The sequence below is a fragment of the Sphaerodactylus townsendi genome, linkage group LG08, assembly GCF_021028975.2.
Source record: "Sphaerodactylus townsendi isolate TG3544 linkage group LG08, MPM_Stown_v2.3, whole genome shotgun sequence".
NCBI classification, from domain to species: Eukaryota; Metazoa; Chordata; class Lepidosauria; order Squamata; family Sphaerodactylidae; genus Sphaerodactylus; species Sphaerodactylus townsendi.
In genome coordinates this window covers 103804708-103821723 of record NC_059432.1, presented here as the reverse complement: position 1 = coordinate 103821723, position 17016 = coordinate 103804708, and the positions used below count along the sequence as shown (strand labels likewise).

At 45.7% G+C, this 17016-nt stretch overlaps 1 protein-coding gene across 1 annotated transcript in view; it reads left to right on the top strand.

Annotated features, from left to right (window-relative positions):
- The first annotated feature begins 4180 nt into the window (after positions 1-4180).
- The window catches only part of CCDC39 (coiled-coil domain containing 39), a 40295-nt gene continuing 27459 nt past the window's right edge, over positions 4181-17016 (top strand). Inside the window, exons 1-8 of the mRNA XM_048506847.1 lie at positions 4181-4549; positions 6719-6838; positions 9270-9416; positions 10833-10991; positions 12260-12352; positions 12612-12740; positions 12948-13139; positions 14975-15078. Of these exons, the coding sequence (XP_048362804.1) occupies positions 4196-4549; positions 6719-6838; positions 9270-9416; positions 10833-10991; positions 12260-12352; positions 12612-12740; positions 12948-13139; positions 14975-15078 (1298 nt within the window). The 5' untranslated portion in view covers positions 4181-4195. The remainder of the gene's footprint in view (positions 4550-6718; positions 6839-9269; positions 9417-10832; positions 10992-12259; positions 12353-12611; positions 12741-12947; positions 13140-14974; positions 15079-17016) is intronic.

The window sequence follows — 17016 nt, the reverse complement described above, 5'->3', positions numbered from 1 at the left end:
GGCCCCCAAAGCACCCCAAAATCACAGAAGTTACCTTAGAAAATGTGTTGGCAACCTCTCAAAGTTGGCTTGTGCTGATGGCACACATTCCTTGGATACTGATCCACTTTGCTTACTTACTTACTTACTTACTTACTTAATTTATTTATTTTTGAGTTTTTTATACCGCCCTACCCCCGAAGGGCTCTGGGGGGTGAACAACAAATTAAAAACATACAATTAAAATCCATTTAAGATAAATACAGCAATGAGCATATAAAAACAGCGTCGGCAACGAAATCCTTATTAAACACCTTCCCAAAGGGGGGGGGAGGGGTCCCATAGGTGGTAGAGGGACCCCAGTACAGGAAACTAGAGTAGAGGGGGGGAGGGGGAAAATTTATACTTTTTCTTTCCCCCCAATGGGGATCCAAAACGGCTTACACTGTTCTCTTCTCCTCCATTTTATCCTCACTGCAATATGAGGTAAGTTGGGCTTAGAGTGTGCCTAGCATTCAAACCTGAGCCTCCTAGTCCAACTCTAATTACTACCGTCTTAGCCAATCAGTGCAAAACTTGCATTGCCAAAAGTGGAGTTAAAGATAGAACATTTAGGGTTGCCTCTTTATTTTTGGCAGCTCACCCATGTCTTTTGCATCTAAATGTTGGACAGACACATAATGCACACAACTTTCCTTATTAAATTCAAGGAAATGTAGCAACTGACATTCATTTTTTCTTTCCCTGAAGTTCCTAAAGGCTCAAGAACTCTTCCAGAGGCAGGTGTCCGCCCTATAAAGTATGTGCATCCCTCATTCATTGCAAAGAAATAGCTAAATTGTCATTTATGATGATCTCATTTTCTTTGCAGTAACTCCTTGTGTTTTGTTTCCATGGAATTCAAACGGCTTTTAAACCAATAAAGGCTTCTGGCTTTGATGTTTTTAGCATGAAGAGAGAAACAGATGAATTCATTTATTTAAAAAAATAATAATAAAACCACTGAAATACAGACAAGCAGCACCATCTACTGGAATAAGAAAACAGAAGTCCAGTGTCTCTTTGAGGAGTACCAAAGAAAAAATGACCGGTGTGGTGGGAAATAACAATGTACCAGCATTTACAAGATAATACCTTGAATGCCTAGTCCCTAAAATAGTTGGGATTATTTAATAGCCAAATATTAATTATAGGCCACAATATATTATGCCCACCGTATGGGCAGGCTATGAAATTCAATGTCACTGATGGAGCAATCCAGCTGCTGCAAAACGAGAGCGACCCAAAAGCACCTGTCTAGACATTATCTTGAAGATACTGATGATTATACAATCAGTTGGAAGACAGTAAGACTTACCTGTCTTGAGGTTGTTACACAAGGACTTACCTGAGTCTTCCATCCTTCTTCATCTTCATCTCATCAGTGCGTTTTGGACACAACTTTTTCTTCTATTTGCACTTAGCTTGTGTTGCTCTCTTGTTAACTGCATCTTATATGTGTATGCAGTGGTGGGATCCAAAAATTTTAGTAACAGGTTCCCATGGCGGTGGGACTCAAACTGTGGCGTAGCACCAATGGGGCTGGGCACGATGGAGGCATGGCCGGGCATTCTGGGGGCGGGGCATTCCTGGGCGGGGCTGTGGCAAGGACGCAGGTTCCCGAGAGTAGGTTACTAATTATTTGTGTGTGCCGAGAGGGGGTTACTAATTGGTGATTTTGCCATGTGATTTTTGCCTTAGTTACGCTCTCCTCTCAGCAGTAGCGCGCAGAACATGAAGCAGTCTAGCAGGAGGTGCACCGGCGTGCGTGGCAGCCTGTGCCTGCGTGCATTCGTTTCCCGCCCAAGAACCGGCGCAGCGGCTGCGTCCTTGCCCCAGCCCCGCCCAGGAATGCCCTGCCCCTGGAATGTCCGGCCACTGGCCATGCCCCCACTCCAGCCTCATTGGTGCTACACCACAGTTTGAATCCCACCACCATGGGAACCTGTTACTAAAATTTTTGGATCCCACCACTGAGTCTACATGTAACCAACCAAGGCATTTACCACAGTTGCCAGATGTTTTCTGACAAGAAAAGTCTGCAGTTGGCTTACCAGTTGAGGCTGATAAAAGTTACTCCTGGCCATAGCTGTCCCCTGTTTATCCTGCAGTAGGCCTAGGTCCAAGAGCTCTATACCCCCAGAATACAGAGTTATTCCTGGAAGGGGAGTGCAACCCCATTTAGAACGGGTGACCGTAAGTTTCAGGTCAAACCTTCCACCCACTAGTAGCACTTCTGCCATCCAGATTAAGCTTCAGTTTATAAGTCATTGAGACAGGGCTCCCCAAACTTTCTGAGCCTATGGACACCTTTGGAATTGTGAAACAGCATAGTGTGTGCACCCACAAAAAGACCACCACAGATGGCAGAAGGACATAAGGAAGCCCAGATGCAGGGGACATGAAGATTTGGTTTTTAAAAATACACTGGGAAAGAACAGGAAGAGAAATATTTTAATCTGCACAGTCTGGGACCTTTGATCTGAGATTGCAAATGCCTTAACAGTCCAGGTGCTCGGGAGCAACAGCCGCTGAAGGCCATTGCTTTCACATCCTGCACGTGAGCTCCCAAAGGCACCTGGTGGGCCACTGCGAGTAGCAGAGAGCTGGACTAGATGGACTCTGGTCTGATCCAGCTGGCTTGTTCTTATGTTCTTATGTCCTGACAGAAGTCCTGCTGGGCAGAAGCCCCACCTAGTCATGTCCACATTCTAAAACACTTGATGGGTATCAGAACAAGTGTCAATGGGTATCATGTTGGGGACCGCTGCTTTAGAAGATGGTGTGCATCCTCTTTTCTTAATCCCTTTCTTCTACTACAATTTGAGTGGCTGAAGGCTGGTAATGTAACCCTAAATAGAATTACCCCTAAATAGAGTTTATCCTCAATAGAGTTTTAAGTCAACTGGAATCAGTAGGTTTAGGATGGCTTTGGATGTGACTCCCAGTAAAGCCAATTTCTTCTCTGTCTTCTGTCTCTTTAATTCCCCCACTGATGTTCAACTGCCCTGGAGATTGTGTACCTCTTGGAAGCCAATCAACAATTCCTTACGGGAGTTTTAAACTGTCGGACGCCATCTGTTGTCTTCTGTAATGTAATATAATGTTGAAATTGAGCGCTGTATTTTAACGGGGAGGGGTATTAAGATGCATGGAGTTTATTTATATATTTAATTGTATTTGTATAACTATGTTGTGAACCGCCCTGAGCCCTTTGGGGGAGGGCGGTATACAAGTTTAATAAATAAATAAAATAAAATAAACAAAAATATGATTCCTGCTTGTCAATAACAACCTATTTATAGCTGAAAAGGTGGCTTTTCAGGACCCACTAAATCCAAATTCTTCTCTGCAAATGTATTACTCTGCCAATGACTTTTGATTTCATGTAATATTTTGATCTGCAGTATTCTATTTTTGATGTTCCTGTGGTCCAAAGTTTATTCATTTGTTTTGAGAAACACAATTTCTTACTTTTTATTTTGTTTTGTCGCTATTCCCTCAACGAACTTGGCTTTGAAAATCACCAATGGATACATGCATATTCATTCTTTGTGGTCATGTATTATTATGTGTTGGGTGCAAATAATACATGACCACAAAGCCGCTCCCTGTTCTTTTCCTTCATTTCCGTGTCCTTATTTTCAGGTCAATTTCTCTGTAAGCTTTTTTTACTTGATCCTTCCTTCTGATTGGCCTTCTATTGCCTTTTGAGCTTAGGGCACTGGAATGACTGGATTTCAAGATTTAGGTAAATGGAACAGATCTGCTCTTATTATTATAGACCTGACTGTTGTGAGCCCCCCGAGGCCCCTTCCCCACATGCAGAATAACACACTTTCAATCCACTTTCACAGTTGTTTGCAAGTGGATTTCGCTATGCCGCACAGCTGCAAAGTGGATTGAAAGTGTATTCTTCTGCATGTGTGGAAGGAGCCTGAGCAAGTCTGGAGGGGGGGAGGCGGGTTATGGATCCAATGAACGAATGAAGTTTTGGGTCCATTTTCTCCATGGTTTTACAAAGCAAGTCTTTGCACCGAAGCAGGCGGGTTTTCTGGTTCAGACTAGATAAACTCTCTCTAGCGGCCCTGCGGAAACCCCACAGGGTCAGGCCACTCTACCCAGGAGAAAGAGAGCTGGGGAAGGCGGTTGCCTGGGCGAATCCGGCGCGCGCTTCATGGCCGTTGCGGAACTGCCAGGCCTGCGCGCGTGGCGGTTGCCAAGGCCCGGCGGCGGCCGTTGCCAAGGCAACCAACGGCGCGACTGGTGGCGGCGGCGGCGGCGGCGCCGTCCTGGGTCCAAAAGCGGGGAGCCGGTCCTTTCCGGGGGCGCCATGAACTCCCCGGAGGGCGGCGACAGCAGCAGCGGGGGCAGCAGCAGGGCCAGCGGCGGCGGAGGTGGTGGCGAAGGCGGCGGCAGCAGGGCCAGCGACTCCACCGTCTCCACCGCCTCGGTTCTGGCCGATCTCGACTGGGACGATGGGTTCGCCATCCCCGTGGCCAACGAGGAAAACAAGAGGCTGGAGGAAAAGGCAAAGACCAGGCCGGGGGTGGGAGTGGGAGTGGGAGTGGGGGGGCGATGCAGGGAGGGAGGCGGAGGTGCGGCTCATTGCATTGGGGAGACGGGGTTTGAACTTTTTAGGGCGCGTTTGCATTTGATCCATTTATTTGTTACACCCTGCTTGTCTCCCCTGTTGAGGTTCGTGGGGTTGCCAAACTCCAGGTGGCGCCTGGAGGTCTCCCGCAATCACAGCTGGTCTCTAGAGATCAGTTCTGGAGAAAATGGCAGCTTCGGAGTGTGGATCCTGTGGCTTTATACCCTAACCCTGGTGAGGCCCCTCTCCTTTGCAGACCCTCCCCAAGCTGCACCCTGCAAATCTCCAGGGACGTCACCGCCCAAAGTTGGCGAGCCTAACTCACAAGCAGTTTAGAACATCATCCAGCTCTTCTCCATTCTCTCATAACAACAATCCTGGGAGGTAGGCCAGGTTAAGAGTTTGTGACGTCACGCACCACAAGGTACCCTAAGCAAGTTTTCATGGCAGTTTGGGGTACAGACCAGGGTCTCGGTGGATCCTATTCCACCACTCTATTCACTATGGCCATAGGTGTCAAACTCGCGGCCCTCCAGATGTTATGGACTACAGTTCCCATCATCCTCTGCCAGCATCATGCCACGAGTTTGACATCTGTGCACTATGCCATGCCAGTGTGGTCCAGTTTGATTTTGATACAACGAATTAAGACGGTGACCCCCCCTGGGTTCATTAATTTGTGGACTTGTTGACTTTAAATGGATAAAACAGATCTGTGGAAAATGCATTTATCCATGGTTACTGACCATGATGAATAGTGAGGAGCTTCCAGTTGATCTCAGAATATCAGTGCAGCATCAGGGGAAGGCCTCAGCCTTTATTGCTAACTCTCCACAAGAACCAGCATGGTGTAGTGGTTAAGAGCAGGTGGATTCTAATCTGGAGAACTGAGTTTAATTCCCTGCTTCTCTACATGAGTGGCGAACTCTTATCTGCTGAGCCAGATTTGTTTCCCCGCTCCTAATTCCCTGCTTGGTGACTTTGGACTAGTCACATTATTTTCAGAGCTCTCCCAGCCTTACCTGCCTCACAAGGTGTCTGCTGTGGGGAAAGGAAGGGAAATGGAGTTTGTAAGCCCCTTTGAGTCTCCTTACAGGAGAGAAAGGTGGGTATAATTCCAAACTATTCTTCTTGTTGTTGTTGGCCCTCTGTGAAACAGGATGCTGGACTAGAAGGAATGCTGGTCTGATCCAGCAGCGATCCATCTCATGATTTTCATGGGTCCAACATCAATGCTTGCCACAGGGCAGGATAATTCTGCCCTAGCTCTGCATTGGCAGTGATTCAGACCCTTGCTCCTCAAAACAGAAGCAGTAGGATTTCCTTGGAGAAAGACACAAGAAACACGCTTAGACAGAGAGGTCACTGTTGCCCCATTCCAGTAGTTGCCCAGACAGGTGCTTCCCAGAAATTCATAAGCAAGGCATGGAGACTATGATTGTAAGCCACTTTGAGGCTGCTTAAGGTAGAGAAAATTGGGATATAAAACCTACTCCTCTTGCTGCCTTCCTGTTCAGTGGCTGGTGTTCAAAGTCAACAACAACAACAACAACCTTTATTAGGCAATTAAAATAGGCTCTAGAGCGTTATGAGACATTAATGAAGTACAAATCAGGAGTACATTCAAAACGCAGACAGAAAGACTGTGCTGCAGAAAGACATTACTTAGAAAGTTCAACCACTTGCAAAAGAAATTTTGCTACTTTTCCCAAGAGCATGGCATCTGTATTGTCTAGTGTTCAAAGTCATATGGCCTCTGAATATGGAGTTCTGTTTGGCCAATATCCACAGAAATACCCTTCAGCTATTTTCATCTCCCCTCCCTCCTCCATTTTCAAAAGGAATTTTTAATTTCTTTCCCTCTATTGCATTAGCAGCGTAACTTAAGAGCACAGACACAAGCCAGGTCAATTATATCAGGTGTATCATTTAAGGTGAAGATACAACCTGTGGGCAGATAGGAGAGACTGCCTTGCAGTTCGTTGCCAATTTCCTGCAAAAGTGACTTATCTTGTCAATTTCACTCGCTCCTAATTGCAAATTGCATCTTCTCTTTTTAACTACTTCAAAACGACATCAAAATACCGTCAATATTTTGTTTCCCAGCTTCAGAGTTTGCAGAAGGAAAAGGTCAGCTTGGAAGATCAGGTGACTGACTATGAAGAACGAATTACAGCAATGACAGCACACTTGAAGAACGTCAAGCAGGAGTTTAATCTGACACAGGTATATGGCTGAGAGTCCTGCTTTGTTGATACATTGACTTCAGCATGCTTGGCGTTGGGCTGTCTGAAGCAAAAAGAGATTGCTGGACTTTGAATCTGTTCATTTATTTCCCACAGTATTTGTAACAAAGTTCCAATTGTTTTGCCAGTTCAAATTGGATTGAGCCCAAATAACTGGAATACATATTTTGCATCTTCTGCAGTGGCTGAACCACCGGCAAAGCTGATTCTGATGGTTAGATCTATCTAGGGGCAGGATAATTTATCAGTCTCTTCCATAAGGCCAATTTGCCATGCTGGTAGAGGCTTGATGGAATTCAGAACCATAACATCTGAGTGCCAAAGGTTCTGCCACCATTACTGCTTAGGGCCGTGGTGGCTGAACCTTGGCACTCAGATGTTATGGACTACAATTTACATCAGCCCCTTCCAGCAAGACCAATTTGCCATGCTGGTAGGGGCCTGATGGATGTGAATCCCATATCCTGGAGATATAAAGAACTCACTCCCTACTAACAGGACCCTAAGGAACTACAAAACCGGGGCGGGGGGGATGCTGTAAGTGGGAAGTCCATGAAATCATGATATCTGTGAAAATGCCTTCCTGTTCATACAAGGGTAGATGCAAAGATTATGGATCTTTCCCATGTTCCTTTTGTCAGGGAATAAACATTATGTGGTGTGCATCTTGTGAGCAGACAGATCATTGTGATCTAGGTGACAGCACCTGACATACATAAACACTAGGCAGAACCAGATGCAACTGTACAGAACCAGTTTAATCCTGTTCACTGACCTTCACTGGGATTGGTTAGCAGAAGTATATAGGCAGAGCATGTTCCACTGTTCTGGGTCTAGGGATTTCAGAGTTGCTGCGGAGCATGCTGCCCTATTGTTTACTGCTTTTGTCTACACTGTAAATAACCTGCACCTAAAGATAAAGTCTTCTTTGGAAGTGAAACCACTTTATGGTGTCGTGTTGTTTCTTCTGCTGTGCCAAGCCTGCAGCTGCACTTATCCTACTTCGGTAACGCACCTTTCGCTGTTAAACCGTCTACTCTGTCACCTTTTTTGCAGCAATCATTTCAGACACTGGGAAAGTTCATTTCGAGGGTCACTTTTTCTAATAGCCCACATGGGTTGGGCGTGGAGTTGCTGACTTTGATTTGGAGAATTGCTGGAGATTTGGCAGTGATGCCTGGGGAGGGCGGAGCTTGTGGTGCGGAGGACCCTTGGCAGGAATGTGATGCGATGGAGTGCACTTTTTGAAGGTCCCATTTTCTCCAGGGGATCTGTTCTGTGTAGTCCAGATGTCAATTGTAATTCTGGAAGAACTCCAGGCCCTATCTGAAAGTTGGGAACTGTATTTGGGAGGGGAAAGGAGGAGAAATTGCCCCCTCCTTTTTCTTTTACCATCTGAGCTGGGTTGGCAGAAGAGGTAGAAAGGGCAATTTCTTCCATTTAACCCCCTCTGGTGCACGTAGCTGTGGGGAACATAAGAGAAATCTGTGATCTCTGTGTTCGCTGATTGTGAGATCCAACCTCTTACTCAAGTATTTTGTAATTTTGTTAAGCAAAGGGGAATAATTCATTCTCTAAAAGCACGCACGCACACAACACACACACAATCTGTTAACCCATACATTGAAGGGGGTCCAGGAAACCAAAGGGGAGTTTGTCGAAGGCTTTCACGACCGGATTCAACTGGTTGTGGTGGGTTTTCCGGGCTGTCTGGTGGATCTTGTTCCTAACATTTCGCCTGCAACTGTGGCTGGCATCTTCAGAGGCGTATCACAGGGGGAAGTCTGTTATACACTGTTACACTGGACACAGTGTGTAACAGACTTCCCTCTGTGATACACCTCTGAAGATGCCAGCCACAGATGCAGGCAAAACGTTAGGAACAAGATCCACCAGACTACGGCCACACAGCCCGGAAAACCCACCACAACCAAAAAGGAATTCATTAACATGTTAAACTGAATGTCCTAAGAAATATTTGCATTTAGAATTCTAGAAGTTTTAACTAACACAACTGGTAAGATTATACTTTTGAACTTTTATCAGGTAGCAGATCACATATCCAAAGCTGTTTTATTGGACAGAAAGATCACATCGGTGTCAGTTAATTCATGTAAGCCTTCCTGGATCCAACACAAGATGGAGGAGGGATCCATTTAAATATTATTTACTCTGATCTTGCTCAACTGGACTGCAGAAAAATAAACGATTGCATCACAGCTAAAGAGGGAATCCTAAATCTTTCATGCAAAACTCATATGGAAGTCTGCAGCTGCATGCTTTATAACTTTTACATCCCTTTTTTATCTCTAATTCCTTTTGTTGAGAAAACGAAACGAACTGTAAAAAGATCCTTCTTAATTTTCAGCGCTCATTAGCCTTGCAAACTAATTAAATGACTTTCTCTTTAGTCTCTTTCCAGAGCCAGAAAGAATGAAATTGAAACCGAGCAGCACTTTAAAGCCATTGCAGAGAGAGAACTGGGACGCCTGAAGAGCGAGATTCAAAGGCTGGAGAATGAGATGGTTTCATTAAGGCAGAAGAAAATGAGTCAAGAAGTATGTTTCAAGGATTTTGTCCGATTTCTGGAAGATATCTGGCTTAGTTTGCAATAGCTTTCTCCACTCCCATGCTTGCATGTTAACTACATTTCTTCCTTAAACAAAGTACATCTTGTGACAGCAGTTTCGCCATTAGGCCTATTCAATTCGGCTGTCCTTTTGTGTAGTATTTTAACGATGCAAATCTGTAAGCAGCTTGTCTCCTAAGCCAACATAATGTGGTAATGGCTATCAGAATTCTTCTTATGGCCTAACAGTGAGTCTGTATTACCTGGCACGTATGACATGACAGCATGTAGCAATGGCTAGGGTGTCAGGCTAGGATCTTGACGATCCAGGTTTGAATCTCCGCTCTCCATGGAAGCTTGCTGGGTGACCTTGGGGTAGTCTTATGCTCTCAGCCTAACCCACCCTGTGGGGTTCTTCAAGGACATAGATAAGGGGGATTCCCGGGTTCAACCCCCCCCCCATTACATGTCCGAAGCTCCGCCCCCCGTTTGTGGGGTTTTTTTGTATTTTTTAGTGTTTTTTCACTTTGTGGCCTGCAGGGGGAGCAGTTTTTAGACTAGCAGCAGGGGCTGATGGGAATTGTAGTCCATGAATATCTGGAGTGCCATAGGTTGGCCACTCCTGCCCTATAGACCCTATTAAAGGATATTTCTCTACCTGCTGTGTGGGTCATTCATTCTTTTGTTTTATTGTTCTTATTGATCCTGATCTTGATTGCTAATCATCTATTCTAATATTATTGTATCATTGTGAAGTAACCACTACACATTATCTAAACACATAGATAGCTCACTGTTTGAATCCCTGCCACTGTAAATAATAATATATGTGGGGACGGATCACAAGTACCTTGAGCAGAACTGAGCTTTTCTGCCACCCCCTTCTCACTGCTGGTCAGACTCCTTTTTCTGGGGGTCGGTGGACATCATGGGGGGTGGGGGTGGTCCTGCATTGGGAGGGGGGAAGCAGTCTAACCTGTCTTACACAAGCAGAAGAAAGCATGGAATTCAGCTCAGCATTATTTCCAGAAAAAGGCAGAGATGTGGCAAAGATTTGGGAGAAGCCAGTCCGCTTACCTGTCTTAGAAGAAGTAATATGCGTTAAAAAGCTCTCAGCGTTATGAGCATATGACACCCTCTTGTCATAAAAGCCAATTGCATTCATTCATTGGGGCCCATAACTCTGTCATAAATTGTGGACTTCAGAGTCTATTCTTTGTAAAAATTTGTGATTGTTGTGGAGGGTAGACAGTGGAGCGCTGCAAAATGTGCAGAGGTGGTCTAGCCTTGCCTGAGCTCTGGATGAACAGTGAAGTGGCTATTAGAAGCCCCGTTATCCTTATATGAGTACGAGTTTTGCTCATCGTTGACGTTGCCTCTCTCTGTTTTTCTCCGACATCACTAGAACAATGTCTTCAAATGGACTCAGAAGCTGGAAGCCTTAAAAAACCAAATGAATTGGGACCAGCAGACATTGGAGGCTTGGATAGAAGAGTCTGCTCGTAAAGACAATGATGCCCTGGTGATCGAGAAATACTCCCAGCAAGATGAAGGCAAATTGAGAGTACGTGAATCTCTTATCACTTTTGTTATTTCAAATCAGATGGCAAAGAGACATCTCTCCTAGGTCACATCTGGCTTGGTTCCATAAGAGAGGAGCGCCTCCTGACACTTTTTACTGTAAAACAACCTTTGTGGGTCCCAAGTGGATTGCTGTCCCATTATTTTTCTCCCTGCAGGGGAAAAGGTGCCCAAGTAGAAAAGTAGCAGCCATGGAAGAGAGGCAGTTTTGATTGGGGAAATGGCCCAGGGAGAAAGGAGGAAGCACTCCTGTTTCTTTGCTCTGATCAAATTCAGAGTCCCAGTGAAACCAAATAACATGAGGAGCCATTCAGCGTGTCTCCCACACCATGTCTCATCCACTCTGAAGTGCCTTGCATTCATTGCATCAAAGTAGGATAATTAACTTCATGGGAGGTTTTTTTTCTCAGAAGGGAATCCAGGAAATGAATATCCATCTAGTTAGCGTTAAATGCAATTTTAGATTCTGTCCTGCCCTGCTCGAGCTCATTTGGTGAAGGGTTGAAGCCGAATGTTAACAGTTTATGTCAGATAGCCAATTGGTTATTTTGATGCACAGATGAAGAGAATATGTGACACCAAACTTTGTGTCGTTGGACTGGGTAATCTGGGAGCCCTTTCTAGCACTATAGGGCTTTCCGCACTGACAGAGTTGTACTGGTTTCTACCTAGGTTCGCCTCAGTGAATCCGCACTGCAACCGAGCTCAACGTTGTTTTGTCTCAGTCCCCCCCCCCCCCTCAGAACTGCGACATCCCTGTCGCAGTTATGAACTGCACCTTTCTGCTGGAACAAGGTGATACCGCTTCAAAGTGCAGACGCATCGAAACGACACCTCATCCGTTCAACCAATCAGGAGCCGCTTTTGTGGCATTCTCAGAACGGGAGAGTCATGGCGGGCAGAAAGCACATGTAACTGTAAACTGTAAAAAAAAAAAAGAACGCTCCCGTTTCCCGTGGTAACACAAGCGCCAATCACGATCGAGGAGCAAAACAGGCACCAAGATGATCCCGCCCACTTAGCTCGGTTCCAGGGGGCCAAGTAAGTTGCTGTGCGGACAGCCTGGAATCGCCCCCCCACTGAAGGGAACCGAGTCGACCTTAGCTTCCCTTCTGTAGTGCGGAAAGCCCCTACGATTAGATGACCACGGGGCTCCGTCTCTCTTCAAAACATGGCAGAGATAATATTTTGGGCAACTGTTAAAACCGATTCAGTTAGGAGTTAACGGGTTTCATCCTCCTTTCATTTCAGGCACTGACTCTGAAGATCGAGATGCTGACTGTGGACTGTAATCACAGGCGCAAAATTCTTGACAATGAGCTGACTGAAACGCTTGCTGCTCAGGTGTGTCCATGGAGCAGCTGGAGATTTCACTTTGTGGCTTGCACCCTTGTCATTTGCCACTTGGTGGAAGTGGCTTTCCATTGGGGCGGGGGGACGGAGGAATGGGGACCGTACATGGTCATTTTTCACCCTGTTCTCTTTGAGAGCCCTCTCCGGAGCAGAACTTTGGGGGATTGAGGGGCAGGGAAAAACCTGCTCTGTGAGCTTGAAGGTTTTTGGATACAAGCTCCAATGTTTGGGGTTCCATTTCTCATTACAGATTGAGTTGGATAAGGCAGCTGAAGATTTCCGCCGGGTTCATCACGATCGGCAAGAGCTTATCAAACAGTGGGAAAACACCATAGACCAAATGCGGAAAAGAGATCAAGAAATCGACAATTGTGGCTTGGTAAATCATTCTCTTAGATTTGGGCTATGTGTAACCCCCATGGGCTTCTGGGTACTCCTCAGCTATTGTGCCCACTTCCTTTGGCATTTTGGTTTACAGTCTGGGTGTCCACTGGTATCTAGACTTTATTGTACGGTGTATTTTACTACTCAATTTGTTGGTTGGTGCTCTTTTTTAAAAAAAATGTACATCCTTTTTCGCACCCAGCTCTTAGCCCAGGCCAGACGAGCAATCCGAGCCAAGGAAAGCGTGCTTAAAGACAAGATCCAGTTTCTGGCCAACGAGAGCGGCAACAACATGGAGTACGAGAAGAGAATTGGCATAGCCGATCGGCTGGCTACCAAACTGAGGGCAGAATACCAAAAAGAGGAGGCTAATCGGACCCAGCTGCAGGACGAGGTGATTTGAATGTTAGCACGACAACTATGGAAACTGACGTCTGCAAGCTTTTGGTTTAGTATCCCTTTGAACAAAATGCCCAATTGTAGCAGACACCGACTCCAATCCTGAGCAAGTGACATTTGCAGTCTGACCCTTAAGACGTGAAAGCACTTTTTTTGCAAATGCCTCCTATGCCATCTTATTGCCAGGTACTTTGGAAAAGGTAATGCTGAACAGGTGTGGCATCTCTCCAAGGACAGGTACATTTGGGCATTTTCACTTACAACGCCAAAGAAGCTCAGTATACAGTTCTTGCAAAGGTGTGTAATCACGCCTTCTGCCTGTTTGAATGGGGAATGGAGAAGTGGAAGGCATTTTCCACACCAAATCTCTGCCCTCAGCTGCTTTCCTTCCTGTTCCTGACTTCTCCGGCTTCTCAATTCATGTCTCCCTGCCGTTGTTAAAATGTGGAGCTAAAGTGGAAAAGAGATGGAATATGGATTTGGGTCAGTTCGGGACTGATGTCTGAATTTCAAACATGGGAACTTCAAACCGGGCAGTTTTAGTCAGCTCTAGCAGGAGAGTTTCCTGTTTCCCTCTGCTCTTCCCATTGAGCATCATTTAACTCCATATGCAGAGAGACATCCGCTCCCAAAAATGGCGTGGGAGGAAGGCAGAAGGCCCTCTACCCTCACGCCACAGTCCTGATTTGAATCAGGCCCCTGCTGTGCTTTGATGCAGGAGTTGCCACAGAGGGTTCGCAGTAGCATTGTGGCTTCGGGTCCCTGTGGTGCAACTATTATGTGGGGCATACATTGTGTACAATGTATGTGGGGCATACATTGAAAATGCTGGGGGGAAGAATTAGGACTAATAAAAGGAAACACTTCTTCATGCAATGTGTGATTGGTGTTTAGAATATGCTGCCACAGGAGGTGATGATGGCCACTAACCTGGATAGCTTTAAAAGGGGCTTGGACAGATTTATGGAGGAGAAGTCGATTTATGGCTACCAATCTTGATCCTCTTTGATCTGAGATTGCAAATGCCTTAGCAGACCAGGTGCTCGGGAGCAACAACCGCAGAAGGCCCTTGCTTTCACATCCTGCACGTGAGCTCCCAATGGCACCTGGTGGGCCACTGCGAGTAGCAGAGAGCTGGACTAGATGGACTCTGGTCTGATCCAGCTGGCTTGTTCTTATGTTCTTAATTAGTTTGGCCCTCTCACAAAGGCTTAGAATGGGCATTTCTTGAACTAGAAAGTAGAAGGTACAGAAGGCATGCACTCCTAGTGTTTAGAGTTCGGGTGTTTTTAATTTTTGCAATTATGTGCTTGACCTCAGCAGTGCCTGTTGACTGGTTGTAAAGACATTTAAAAATATCAGTGTTATAAATATAAACATTTTCTGTCTTTTTTTTTAGCGGTTCACTTGTGAGCCAAGTTGATGTGTGTCTGTGCGGCTGCCATGAGGATGCCGCCGCCATTTTAACGTCATGGAAAAATGCTGTGAGGGCTCAATCCTGATTGGACTGGTGATGTGGTTCTGATGTGGTCTCCCTCCTGTGAATTTTCAGGAGCCAAAACAGCCAAGGGGGGTGGGTGGAGTGCAGCCATGGAGGCACTTGACAAGGTGCATGGGTGAAACCTCAGCCGCTGTTCTGCGGCCCATACCAGGACTGGTCCCTTGCAGCAATTTTAAAGGCTTTAAAAGGGCAGCTACATCCTTGCAGTAGCCAGAAGGACACTGTCATGTCTAATTTGGCCCTCTGTGTGAGTAAACAACACTTGTGTTTTGTATCTTTTCAAAGCAACTAATACTCCATATTTTTTTTCAAAACTAACTAATATTTAGCTGGATATTCTGAAAGTCACTGTGGATGGGACTGCTTCTGAACTAGAAATGATGAGATCCTCTGTAGCGAACCTCAAGAAGGAAATCCAGGAGAAGACTTTCAGGTAGGAATTATAAATAGTGGAGGCGATTTCTGAGGGTTTTCTATGGTGGCTTTCCTCAGCTTTCTCTGTAATTGATAAAACACAATGGATTCTTAATGCAGTGCTTCACAAAGGCGGGGGAGGGGGGCACAGACAGCTTCACGTATAGTGAAGTCATAAATTTGAAGGGCCTCCACAATGTTTATAAGAGCAGTTGACAAGCAGCTTTCTTTTTACGTCTTGGGAACTGCTGGACTGCTACTGACAGAAGAAAGTTGCTTTCATGAACTGGATGGAAACTGAAACCTTAATGCAGTGGTGGGATCCAAAAATTTTAGTAACAGGTTCCCATGGTGGTGGGATTCAAAGTGAGGCGTAGTGCCAATGGGGCTGGGCGGGGCATGACGGGGGCGTGGCCAGGCATTCCTGGGCGGGGCTGTGGCAAGGATGCAGCCGCTGCACCAGTCCTTGGGCGGGAAACGAATGCACGCAGGCACAGGCTGCCACGCACGCCGGTGCACCTCCTGCTAGACTGCTTCAAGTTCTGCGCGCTACTGCTGAGAGGAGGGGCGTAACTAAGGCAAAAATCACGTGGCAAAATCACCAATTAGTAACCCCCTCTCGGCACACACAAATAATTAGGAACCTACTCTCGGGAACCTGTGAGAACCTGCTGGATCCCACCTTTGCCTTAATGGCAACTTGTGTGGGAAATAATGAGCAGTTCTGACGTTTTCTGAAAAAGCAGTTTCTGGCGGGTGGGGTTAAATTAGGCCCACAGCACCTGGCAGGAAGGTTTTAACTACCACTCCACTCCCGGCTGTTTTCCTGATAGAAATCAGGGTCCTCAACCTTCTGTTGGCCGCAGTAGGGTAAAATGCTTGTTCAGGTATCGCATCTCATAAGTCTTCTCTGATTCACCTGAGTTAGTGAAGTTGAGTTAGAGGCTTTTGCCTGGCAAGGCCAGAGTCTCAAATGATCACACAGCTTACAAGATGCCCTTTCTCACCATGCCCTGCCTTTGCCTAGAACAGGGGTAGGGAACCTGCGGCTCTCCAGATGTTCAGGAACTACAATTCCCATCAGCCCCTACCAGCATGGCCAATTGGCCATGCTGACAGAGGCTGATGGGAATTGTAGTTCCTGAACATCCGAAGAGCCGCAGGTTCCCTACCCCTGGCCTAGAAGGTAGTCATGAGGCAATGGAAGGGGAACATCAGGTGTCCTGCCACACCTTCCTTGAAGACGGAGCAAGATAAATATCTTCTGAAGGAATCAAGGGAAAGACATTGTTCACTGGCACAATTCACCAGCAGTTTGTCAAAGTGTGATTGGCATTTGGTGTCATTTAATTGGCTGATTGAATTTATGGTCTGCTGTTTTAAATACCTGTGGGCCAAATTACACGATACCATTTTAGGCTGTTGTGTGGCTGTGAAGAAAGCAAATCAGTCTTGGACCTGACCGGCCACATGAACGGGCCTGAAGTTGCCTCATACTGAATTAGACCGTTGGTTCATCATGGTCAATATTGTCTACTCAGGGACTAAATTTTTTAAGGAGAAGGTTGTAGAAGGTTAAGGTTTCGACTTAACTTAGGATTAATTGATGTCTTTCTTTCTTCCTTCTTCCTTCTTATTCTTTCTTCCTTCTTTTTCTCTCTTCTTCTACAACAATTTACGCTTAGATCAGAAAGAAACATTTAGTATGGATTAGCCTATAGATTTATAATAGGTTTGAAGAAATTGTTATATGTTTGTAACTGAATATATCTTGGAATTTTGTTTTTTCCTAATGTATAATTCAAGATGTTCTTTTCTTTTATTACTATTTTTTAAATTCAGTACATTCATTATTGTAAAAAATATTGTCTCCTTGGACTGGCAGCTGCTGTTTAGGGTCTCAGGCTGGGGCCTCTCAAATATTGTCTGGTCCTATTAGCTGGAGATGGCAGGGATT